General features: G+C 43.2%; 2 protein-coding genes across 2 annotated transcripts; one reads left to right on the forward strand and one right to left on the reverse strand.

Moving 5' to 3' along the window:
* Window positions 1-4,262: 4,262 nt before the first annotated feature.
* LOC125316477 (transcription factor MYB105-like) lies at window positions 4,263-5,401 on the forward strand. The gene is made up of 2 exons (XM_048284813.1): window positions 4,263-4,413; window positions 5,199-5,401. The coding sequence occupies exons 1-2, from the start codon at window positions 4,263-4,265 to the stop codon at window positions 5,399-5,401; spliced, it is 354 nt and encodes a 117-aa protein (XP_048140770.1).
* A 3,860-nt stretch (window positions 5,402-9,261) lies between these two features.
* On the reverse strand, window positions 9,262-10,238 carry LOC115739745 (VQ motif-containing protein 4). Its single transcript, XM_030672976.2, has one exon. It carries the CDS (start codon window positions 10,090-10,092, stop codon window positions 9,298-9,300), a length of 795 nt encoding a protein of 264 aa, XP_030528836.2. The 5' UTR covers window positions 10,093-10,238; the 3' UTR covers window positions 9,262-9,297.
* Between the last annotated feature and the right edge of the window lie 1,639 nt (window positions 10,239-11,877).

The following is an 11,877-nucleotide window of genomic DNA, read 5'->3' on the forward strand; positions in this document are numbered from 1 at the left end:
ATCATGACTTTCTTGTGGGAGAGAACTGAAAAACTAGCGACAATGGAAAAGCCAAACGTGAGAAATGGCTGCATTTTAGGACTCGAGACAAAAGTTCCGGTCTTGGTTTAATTCAGGTGAAGCAGAGGAACGGAAGACGCAGTCCTTGTCCGATAAAAGGTGGAGGAGGATACAGCAAGCTCTGCGCAACAGGGCACTGGAGACCAGCTGAAGATGCCAAGCTCAAAGACCTTGTTGCAAAATTCAGATCTCAAAATTAGAATTTAATTCGTGGAACACCTCCAAAGAAGATCAGGTACATCCTAGACACAACATAATTACTTAGCAAGAAATATCTTTTCACCAAGTTTTCTAGTACTTTGAGAGACCCTCTTTCCTCGTCTTTAAAAGCAAGATTCTTTTAGCGATGATTATGCTATTTTGGTGTTCTACAGGGAAAAGTTGCTGGCTGAGGTGGTTCAACCAGGTGGATCCGCGAATCAACAGGAGAACTTTCGGCAAGGAAAGAGAGGACAGGCTCTTGGCCGTTCACAAGGTGTACGGGAAGAAATGGGCCATGATTGTCCAGTTATTTCATGGTTGAATCGATAATGCGATCAAGAATCACTCGAAACTTGTGTACGCTAGTTATATCTAATGTCCTTTCGGTACTTTTTCTCTTTATTGCAAAAATAATTTGCATGCAATCTCAGCCAATTTTAACCTTAAACCACTTACATGTTATGGGTGATCAAGTGGTTCGGCAAGCAAGGAAGGAGCACTCGACAATCAAATGATTAAAAAAAATTGCTTGAGGAGACAGAAAAATATTTTTAAAGCCTCTCTTCGGTGCCTTTATCCTTGATTTTTTTTGGGTTTCACTCTACGATGAGCACTCTACACTTGAAAAGCAGAGTGGGGTGGCCAGTTCCTCTTTTGCAAATCGAGCCATTTAGGCCACCAGGAGCTTGAAAATACAGACACAGTTCTTTAGATTTTAACCCCCCTCGTGGAGAGAGCTGAAAAACTTGCGACAATCCAAAAGCCAAATGCAAGAAATTGTTGCATTTTAGGACTCGAGGCAAAAAGTTCGATGTTAGTTTATTAACGTGAAGCAAGGGAATAGAGCGTTGTCCTTGTTCGTTAAAAGTGGAGGAGGACACACCAAGCTTTGCGCAAGAGGGCACTGGAGACCAGCTGAAGATGCCAAGCTTAAAGATCTTGTTGCAAAATTCGTGACCTCAACATTGGAATTTGATTGTGGAACACCTCCGAGGAAGGTCAGGTACACTCTAGAAACAATATAATTACTTAGCAAGATTTTCGAGCGATGACTGTGCTTTTTTTATGTTTACAAGGAAAAGTTGCAATTTCGAGTGGTTCAACCAGTTGGATCTGCAAATCAACAGGAGAGACTTTGGCGAGGAAGAAGAGGACATGTGCTTGGCCTCTCACAATGTGTATGGGAACAAATGGGCCATGATTGCCCGGTTATTTCCTAGACGGACTGATAATGCGGTCAAGGATCATTGGAAACTTGGTTACGCTAGTTATATCTAATGTTCTTTCAGCACCTTTTGTCTTTATTGCAAAATTAATTTGCAGGCAATCTCGGCGAATTTAACCTTAAGCCACTTACATGTTTTGGGTGATCATACGGTTCTGCAAGCGAGGAAGGAGCACTCGATAATCAAATGATAAAATAATTGCTTGAGGAGACAGAAAAAATTTTAGGAAACCTCTCTTTGTTGGCTCTATCCTTGATCCTTTCGGGGTTCCACTCTATGATGAACACACTACACTTGAAAAGAAGCGCGGGTGGCCTTTCTCTCTCTTGCAAATCGGGCCATTTGGGCCACCAGGAACCTGAAAATCCAAAGACAAGACGATTCTTCATATCCTAACGCCCTCGGGGGATAGAGCTGAAAAACTAGTGACAATGGAAAAGCCAAATACGAGAAATGGCTGCATTTTAGGACTCGAGACAAAAGTTACGGTCTTGGTTTAGTCAAGTGAAGCAGAGGAATGGAAGACGCAGTCCTTGCCTGCTAAAAGTGGAGGAGGACATACTAAGCTTTGCACAAGAGGGCGTTGGAGACTTGCTGAAGATGCCAAGCTTGGAGATCTTATTGCAACATTCATTCCTCAAAATTAGAATTTGATCGCGGAACATCTCCAAGAAAGATCAAGTACAATTTAGAAACGATATAATTACTTAGCAAGAAATCTCTTTTCACCAAGTTTTGTAGTACTTTGAGAACCCTCCTTGATCGTCTTTAAAAGCAAGATTTTTTTAGCGATGATTGTACTTTTTTGGTGTTCTACAAGGAAAAGTTGCAGGTTGAGGTGGTTCAACTAGATGGATCCGTGTGAATCAACAGGAGAACTTTCAGCGAGGAAGAAGAGGACAGGCTCTTGGCTGCTCGCAAGGTGTATGGAAAGACATAGGCCGTGATTGTATGGTTATTTCCTAAATGGACCGATAATGTGATCAAAAATCGCTCAAAACTTGGTTACGGTAGTTTTATATAATGCCCTTTTAGTACCTTTTCTCTTTATTGCAAAAATAATCTGCATGCAATCTCGGCCAATTTTAACCTTAAGCTACTTACATGTTATGGGTGATCATGTGGTTCCGCAAGCAAGGAAGGAGCATTCGATAATTAAATGATAAAAAATCACTTGAGGAGACAGAAAAACATTTATAAAACCTCTCTTTGTTGCCTTTATCCTTGATCGTTTCTGGGTTCCACTCTACTATAAGCACTCTACACTTGAAAAGCAGCGCGTGTGGCCTATTCCTCTCTTACAAATCGTGCCATTTAGACCACTAGGAGCCTGAAAATTTAGACACGGTTCTTCAAATTTTAACCTTATCGTGGGAGAGAACTGAATAACTTGCGGCACTTCAAAAGCCAAATGTGAGAAATGGCTACATTTTAGGACTCGAGGCAGAAAGTTCGGTCTTAGTTTATTCAGGTGGAGCAGGAGAATAGAAGTCGCAGTCCTTGTCCGTTAAAAGTGGAAGAATACACACCAAGCTTTGCGTAAGAGGGAACTGGAAACCAGCTAAAGATGCCAAGCTCAAAGATCTTGTTGCAAGAATGGGACCTCAAAATTGGAATTTGATCGCGGACCACCTCCAAGGAAGTTCAGGTACACCCTAAAAACAATATAATTACTTAGCAAGAAATCTCTTTTCACCAAGTTTTCTAGTACTTTGAGAGACCCACTTTGCTTGTCTTTAAAAGCAAGATTTTTCAAGTGATGATTGTGATTTTTTGGTGTTCTACAGGGAACAGTTGCAGGCTGAGGTTGTTCAACCATATGGATCCGCGAATCAATAGGAGAACTTTCAGCGAGGAAGAAGAGGACAGGCTCTTGGCCGCTCACTAGGTATACGGGAAGAAATGGGCCATGATTGCCCGATTATTTCCCGGACGAACCTAATGCGGTCAAGAATCACTCAAAACTTGGTTACGCTTGTTATATCTAATGCTCTTTCAATACCTTTTCTCTTTATTGCAAAAATAATTTGCATGCAATCTCAGCGAATTTTAACCTTAAGCCACTTACATGCTATGGGTGATCAAGTGGTTCCGCCAGCAAGGAAGTAGCACTCCATAATCAAATGATAAAAACAATTGCCTGAGGAGACAGAAAAACCTTTCTTTGTTGCCTTGATCCTTTATTTTTTTTGGATTCCACTCTAAGATGAGCGCTCCACACTTGAAAAGCAGTGCGAGTGGCCTTTTCCTCTCTTGTAAATCGGGCCATTTAGGCCACTAGGAGCCTGAAAATCCAGACACGGTTCTTTAGATTTTAACCCTCTCATGGGAGAGAGCAGAAAAGCTTGCGGCAATCTAAGAGAGAAAATGCAAGAAATGGCTGCATTTTAGGACTGGATGCAAAAAGGTTGGTCTTAGTTTATTCAGGTGAAGTAGGGGAACAGAAGTCGAAGTCCTTGTCCATTAAAAGTGGAGGAGGACACACCAAGCTTTGCGCAAGAGAGCACTGGAAACCAGCTGAAGATGCCAAGCTCAAAGATCTCGTTGCAAGAATGGGACCTGAAAATTGGAATTTGATCGCGGAACACCTTCGAGGAAGATCAGGTACATCCTAGAAACAATACAATCACTTAGCAAGGAATCTCTTTTCAACAAATTTTCTAGGACGTTGAGAGACCCACTTTGCTCGTCTTTAAAAGCAAGACTTTTCGTGCGATGATTGTGCTTTTTTGGTGTTCTATAGGGAAAAGTTGCAGGCTGAGGTGGTTTAACCAAATGGATCCGCGAATCAACGGGAGAACTTTCTGCGAGGAAGAAGAGTATAGGCTCTTGGCCACTCGCAAGGTGTACGGGAAGAAATGGGCCATGATTGCTCGGTTATTTTCCGAGCAGACCGATAATGTAGTCAAGAATCACTCAGAAGTTGGTTACGCTAGTTATATCTAATGCCCTTTTAGTACCTTTTCTCTTTAATGCAAAAATAATTTGCATGCAATCTCGGCGAATTTTAACCTTAAGCCACTTACATGCTATGGGTGGTCATGTGGTTCCGCCAGCAAGGAAGGAGCACTCGATAATCAAGCGATAAAAAAAAAAATGCTTGAGACGATAGAAAACCTTTTTGAAACCTCTGTTTATTGGCTTTATCCTTGAGTCTTTCCGGTTTCCACTCTATGATGAGCACCCTACACTTGAAAAGCAGCATCGGTGGCCTATGTCTCTCTTGCAAATCGGGCCATTTGGGCCACCAGAAGCCTGAAAATCCAAACACAGGTCTTCGGATTCTGACCCTTCATGGGAGAGAACTAAAAAATTTGCGGTAATCCAAAAGCCAAATGCGAGAAATGGTTGCATTTCAGGACTTGAGACAAAAGGTTCGGTCTTAGTTTATTCAGGTGAAGCAGAGGAACAGAAGACTCGGTTCTTATCTGCTAAGAGTGGAGGAGGATACACCAAGCTTTACGCAAAAGGGCGCTGGAGACCAGTTGAAGTTGCCAAGCTAACGATCCTGTTGCAAGATTAGGACCTCAAAATTGGAATTTGATCGCGGACCACCTCCAAGGAAGATCAGGTACACCCTAAAAACAATATAATTACTTAGCAAGAAATCTCTTTTCACCAAGTTTTCTAGTACTTTGAGAGAGCCCTCTTTGCTCGTCTTTACAAGCAAGATTTTTCGAGCGGTGATTGTGCTTTTTTGGTGTTCTACAGGGAAAAGTTGCAAGTTCAGGTGGTTCAACCAGCTCGATTCGCAAATCAACAGGAGAGCTTTCAGTGAGGGAGAAGAGGAGAGGCTCTTGGCCCCTCACAAGGTATGCAGGAACAAATGGGCCATGATTACCTTGTTATTTCCTGGATGGACTGATAATGTGACCAAGAATCACCGGGAACTTGGTTACGCTAGTTATATTTAATGCCCTTTAAGTGCCTTTTCTCTTTCTTGCAAAGATAATTTACATGCAATCCCGGCCAATTTTAACCTTCAGCCACCAAGATGTTATAGGTGATCATGTGATTCTGCAAGCGAGGAAGGAGCACCCGATAATCAAATGATAAAAAAAATTACTTGAGGAGACAGAAAAATATGTACCCGCTGAGCAAATCAAAAGCAAAGCTCCATCATATCCAATGCATCGAGTGTTCTGCAAAGTGTTAACTAGAAACCAAGCAATGTATACATGACCTAAACATGATTTCTAAATGCAATATCTATTAATTATTAATGGATTTTTCTTCTTTTTATAAAATTCAAATAATATGCATTCACCTAACTATTAATAATGTTTACTTCATATCCTTATTTGTAAAAATGACGGCACTTTCCGACCCTAATTTGAAACAAAGTCCATTTCAGCCATTTATTTGAGAAAATTAGGATACTTGGAACTCTTATTTGGAATTCTCCGTAGTTTTAATGACGGGCAAAAGAATTCATATTAAATCCTCATCTAGATTAGGTATTTCCTAATTACTACATGATTCCCATAATATGCGATTCTAAATTAAGAAAGTCAGGTGAATGCAATCTATCCTCGATGCAATGCAATTTCTCTTGTATTTCATAATAGGAAAGTTTCTCTCGGTCAAGGTGTGCCCAAGTCTCACGATTTTCGTCCGTCTCCTCCTCCGAAGTGGAGACCGGGGTTCTCTTTTTTTTTTTTTTTTTGGTAAGGTAAGTATGTATTGATCTTCCAAAAAGCTAGGTACGACCGGGGTTCTCTTTTTAGAAGTGTGAAATGCATTTTTTTTTAGTCCCGCAAATGCTCCTAGTAATGCAAGTCAAAAATTAATAATATGTCTTTTCGGTCAAAAATCGGGATCGACCCTTGATTTTCCTATGCAACGAATGCCTGAATAGGTCGTCAAAATCTAGGTGTCGTCACATAATCCGACCCGCTTTCACATTTACTTATGAACGGTCTTGTGAGCCAACGAGCTTTGCATGCGCTCCTTAGCACCAGGCGACGCGTGATCGAGTCAGCTATGCGTACCACCCACGGCTAAGGATGTCGCACGCCGCACGAACCTCGAGCCGGGGCCACCGGTCCGGACCTCAACCTCGAGGCAATCCTTAATCAGATCCATTTCCATCACCATAATCTCTAGGGGGTAGGATCAAAGACCCGTTGGGGATCAGGAGTGCAAAGACCCCAAAGAGATGCAGGGGGGACACACAACACAACACAACACAGTCCACAAAAGTCGTCAAACTTCATTGATGACCCACCAACAACCGTCCCTAGCTGCAGGGTCCACAGAGTCATACATTTACACAGAGGTTCAAACGAGACAAGCGGACAAGAAACCACAAAGAGGGAATGAGCTGACACCCCACCATGTTATCTCTCTCTCTCTCTCTCTCTAGTTCTTTTTCTCTCTGTTCTTCATCATCACAAGCCCCACCTTCCCTCTCTCCCCCCCACCTTCACTTTCTCATGCCTCCATTCAATTTTATCAGGTGGGGACCGTGGGGTCTTCTTCCCTTTCGGAGTCAAAAAGGCCAAGGCGTTTGAAGAGAAAATGGAGCTTCAGATTCAAAGACAGATGAACCCACTTTTGCATGATTGCTTTTGCACCAAAATTCAAAGGTAATAATACAATCCAAGGTCTCCCCAACTCCGAAAAAGATAAACTGAAAATGATTCACTGCCTTCCCTTTCCACTACTCCATTTCACGTGGGTCATCCAACAGGCAAAAGCTCCTCTCTCTTTCTTTCTTTTTTTTTTTTTCCTTCCCCCTCCTCTCTTCTCATCGCCGGACTCGCGGATCGCCGTGTGTCGCACGCGCTCGTGTAGTACTAGCCTCGATGGTCCCCGATCCAGGGGTCCGGCCGGTCCGGGCTGGGCATTTCTCCCTTCAAAGGGGTCCCCATTTGAGAAGGGGATCTTATGTGGTTGATCTTGGTGTCGACCTTACTCCTCATATCACCACTAGATCCATGACTTCTTTTTCCAGGACCCCATCACTCGACGCTGCCCGTGATCGTTCGCTATTCAGCACTAGAAGCATGATACATACGCACAACGGTCTATTTTGATTTTTAAGATGGAACACACGAGAGAATGTCTCAACCCTGAAGAGAATCACCGCACAGAATTCACAAAACCAAACACTGCCGGCAACGTTCATCACCCCCTTCGGTTGCGAGCCAATCGGACATGGAACGAAAACAATTAGGATCGACTTATGTCGACGAGCGAAAATGATATGCATTTCTCACAAGCATGGTCGATCTTTTCACTAGGCGTGTAATTCAAAGGAAAAAAACAAGAAAAAGATCACGAATTACTTCAAATATTATCCAAGTTCCTCTAGAATCTCGAGTTTTACGGATCGAAATGCATCCGTCGCAAAATTCGAATCATGTGAAAAAGCGAAAAAGAAAAATGGAAACTTAGGCTGAAATAGCAGCAGTTTCTCTACAAGGGTCAGCTACTTGTTAACCGATGAAATCGCTATCATAATTCACGCAAATTCTCCAAACGGACAGAATCTCAGAGGGTTTCTATTTATAGAGCCCCACTCCCACCTTCAGCAGAAAGAGGGAAATTCGTCGCCCACCCAAAGAAAGAAATCATCATGAGTTATCATCCAAAACGATGACGCTTGTCCAATCACCACTTCTTCCAGCTTTAATCTTTCTCTCTCTCTCATTCCTTTTGGCCCACCAAAGAAAAATCACTCACCACCTTTCAGTTTCAGACCTTGATTAGACCCTAATCAAGCTCCCTAATCGCACATCCTAATTATACTGATTAAAACAATTTAAATTTAAAATTTTTTTTAAAAAAAGATAAGAATAAACACATTAGAAGCCCTAAAATTTATCACGAGAGTACAATTGAATCCTAAAACTTATCAAATTAATGAAATCAAAACCTTTCGTCGACTATACCTTTTAAAAATTTTAAAGAATCGATTGCACTTTCGTGACATATTTTAGAACTCGATTGCATCTTTCGACAATTTTAAGAATCTACTACAACTTCGGGACAAATTTTAAGACTTAATTATAACTTTTTGAAAGTTTTAGAGCTCATAATTACGATTTTCGTGATAATTTTTAAGACTTTCAGTATAATTATTTCAAGAAAAATTGCGAAATTCTCAAGGTGGGGAGGAGGGGCGGGGAGAGACGCTTGCAACACAAGCAGCGATCACAAGAATTCCAATTCCTCCCGTGCTTTTTGGTGGCCTCACTTTTGGCATCATCTCCCCACCACCACCACCACCACCACCACTCGAGAAAAAGCCAACCGAAGGGTCAAGATTCCTTGCCCTCTCATCTACTCTTTTTCCTTTTGACAGCTAATCCCCCAAAAGGTTTTTCCCCCCCATTAACCCCTTTAGTTTAAACTTAATTGCCAATCACAACTATCCACGAAAAGCTTTAATCTCCTTTTTTTTAACCCCTAATCTTCTTCCTCTTCAATTCCGTCTCCCACTTCCTCACATTACTCATTGACTGCAGTCAGAGCAGTGAATTTCATTAACGCATGCATTGATTGACCAAAGGAGGAGGAAGAAGAAGAAAATCTGTGAATTCTTGTCCTGGAAGAAGTAAAGAGAATCATAGAATTCAGCTAATACCACAAGACAAGCCATGGGAAAGAAGCAAGAATTTCTCTCATTTCCCTTTCGAAACAAATCTGGTTTACAAATTTCAGCATCCTCCTCTCGCTCCCTCGTCCTCATCCTCGGTCGCTAATTTTTACCACCAAAGCATATAACAATTCTTACGCAAAAAAAAAAAAAAGTTGAAAATTGAAAATATTTTTCCCACGATTATTTCACTTCACGCGAGCTTGTTCAATTAGAAGAAGAACCTGAAACCCTCGGCGAGGAGACCGGGAACAGCGGCAGCAGCCGCGGCTCCGCCTCGCGCGGCGTCGTGGCCGGCGAAGGGTGCAAGAAGAAACCCTTCTCCCGAATCGCCCGCTCCTCCACCTCGGGATCCAAGCCGGGGCTCTCGACTCTCTCGTCCGGGGTGTAATTTGCCGCGGCGGCAGCGGCGGCGGCCGAGGCGGACGACCGGGTGAACGGGTCGTGGATCAGCGGGGTCACCGGGCTGAGGACGAGGGACGGGAAATCGAGGATGCTCGGGGAGAGGATCTCCGGCTTCCGAGGCGAGAACCCGGGGCCAGCCTGGGCCGAGAAGGGGACGAGAGGGTTGATCTTGAAGTTCTTAAGGGAGTTCCGGCGCTCGTAGAGCTTGAACCCGGATCCGGAACCCGATTTCTTGGGTGTTGACTTTATAGGGGGGATGTTGTGGATCTTGGAGGCTGAGGGCGGCGTGGGGTCGGGCTTGGGGGCGGTGGTGGTGGGGGATCCGGTGAGCATCTGAACGACCTGCTTGAAGGAGGAGGTGTCGGCCTGGACGAAGGTGGTCGGGTAGGGGTTGGCGGGTTCGGATCGGGTCAGGGGTTTGGGAGAGGGCTGAGGCGGGGGGTGGTGTTGGTGGGGGGCTAGTCCACCAGGGTTAGCGGCGGTTCTTGGGCTGTTGGCGTTGGAGCTGCTGCTGCTGGTGGTGACGCTGTGGCTGGTCGGCGACGGGAGGAGCGAAGGCGGGCTTGAGCCCTCTTGGTGATTCGGCGACGATTCCATCTCGCCGGTCGGGTCGAGCTTCCACGAGCTCTTAAGAAACCAAACACTTAGCAGGGAGAGAGAGAGAGAGAGAGAGAGAGAGAGGCGCAGAGGGAGCACCGGCGGAGCTTTTGAAGAGAGAGAGAGAGAGAGAGAGAGAGTGATTTGAGTGGTTTTTGTTTTTGGTTTGGTAAGAATGTGTTGGGGGGAGACTTTTGTTTCTCGGTCTTCGTGTGAGTGGTGGTGGTGGTGGTGGTGGTGGTGGGGGTGGGGGTGGCTGTGGCGGTGGCGGTGATGCGTGACGCGCCGTCGGGGTGAGGTGTGGGTTCACTCGAGAAAGGGGCAAGAGATGATGACGACGACGCCTCGACAAGTTCAATCCTTTTGACCTAGTTTGGACTCGGGTCAGAAAAACTTGAACTAAGCCTATCGGGTCACGGACACTAATCTTTAGATCCCTAGTAATGTTCCTCCTCCTTAGGGGAAAAAAAAAAAATTTCCACCTCATTCACGTTATAATTGGATTTTCCTCTTGAGAGTAATTTTCCATTTTTTAAAAAATTTACATCATAATTTTGACTTGGATACAATTTGGTTAGTCTTCAGACAAAAAATTGGGAGGTAGCGATCTCCCTCGAACGTTATTACAATAAAAATCTGTACCCATCACGAAATGTTTGGATTGAGCAAAAACTTCTCCACCACCCGGCACCTGCGACCCGAACATGCCACGTACGACCAGCACAACACGAGCCACTCGGAAAATTCGCTCGCGACTCGAATTGGACTCCTGACCTCGTGAAGATGAGCCGCTGAAAATCGAGAGGCCATTCGCTTACGTTTCTTTTTTTTTTTTGTCTTTCCGATTTCTCATTCGCGTTTTTCACGTCGTCCTTAGTGGAATTTTCTGTGCAGACACACGTAGCTCGTTATGAGCTTGTCCATGCTTTGATTGGGGGTCGCTGTTCAAGCTAAATGTTAATCACTTTGCATTGAGGTCACGAAAGCTGCCGTTTGACTTTTCCCACTAACTTTTTCTCGGAGAGGTGAGGATCGCGGTGGATGACGTTGGTGATACGTTTTAATCGGTTCCTTTGACTTTTATATTCCGCATCCAAGGTTTGACCATTAAATTTGATGGCCATTTCTAGAGATTGCTGAGCATCCAAGAATAGATCTCGAAAGTTAATGACGCGTGTGTGTATATATATATATTAAGTCAAGAAATGACGCTTCGGAACGAATCGGTCTGTCTAGAGAACGTAAATAACTTTTAGATTTGTTTGTGATTGAGATTATTTTCGATTGAAATGGTGGAATGTTACATGAGTTTACGGTCCTTCATTTGACGACTCTACGAGAGCTACGGAAAGTAATGGAAACCATTGGGTAGTATTTGGATATCCTCCCTTTGTGTGTGTTCTATAATTGCAATCGTGGAATTAAGCTAGTTGTTCAAAAGGAAATGTTGAAGGAAGCTTAGCATGATTTATAGAAAATGAATAAATATATTAGAAATTTTAAAACTTATCAAGAAAGTGTAATTTAGTTCTAAAATTTTCAAAAAGTGCAATCGAATCCTAAAATTTTTTACGGAGGTGCAATTGAGTCCTAAAACTTTCAGAAAGTGAAATCAATGAAATGACTTGCTTTTTACCAATTTGATAAAGTTTAAGAATTAATTGCACTTTTTGAAAGTTTTAACACTCAATTGCTCTTTCTGAAAAGTTTTATGACTTAATTGCACTTTTTGAAAGATTTAAAAACTCAATCGCACTTTTACGACAAATTTTTGTACTTAGCAAC

The sequence above is a fragment of the Rhodamnia argentea genome, chromosome 9 (genome assembly GCF_020921035.1).
Source record: "Rhodamnia argentea isolate NSW1041297 chromosome 9, ASM2092103v1, whole genome shotgun sequence".
In the NCBI taxonomy this organism is placed as follows: Eukaryota; Viridiplantae; Streptophyta; class Magnoliopsida; order Myrtales; family Myrtaceae; genus Rhodamnia; species Rhodamnia argentea.

Coding starts and splice junctions, on each gene's coding strand:
- LOC125316477 (XM_048284813.1), top strand. CDS start 4,263: ATGGATCCGCGAATCAACGGGAGAACTTTCTGCGAGGAAGAAGAGTAT. Junction 4,414..5,198: donor CAAGAATCACTCAGAAGTTG/GTTACGCTAGTT, acceptor GGTGTTCTACAG/GGAAAAGTTGCAAGTTCAGG.
- LOC115739745 (XM_030672976.2), bottom strand. CDS start 10,092: ATGGAATCGTCGCCGAATCACCAAGAGGGCTCAAGCCCGCCTTCGCTC.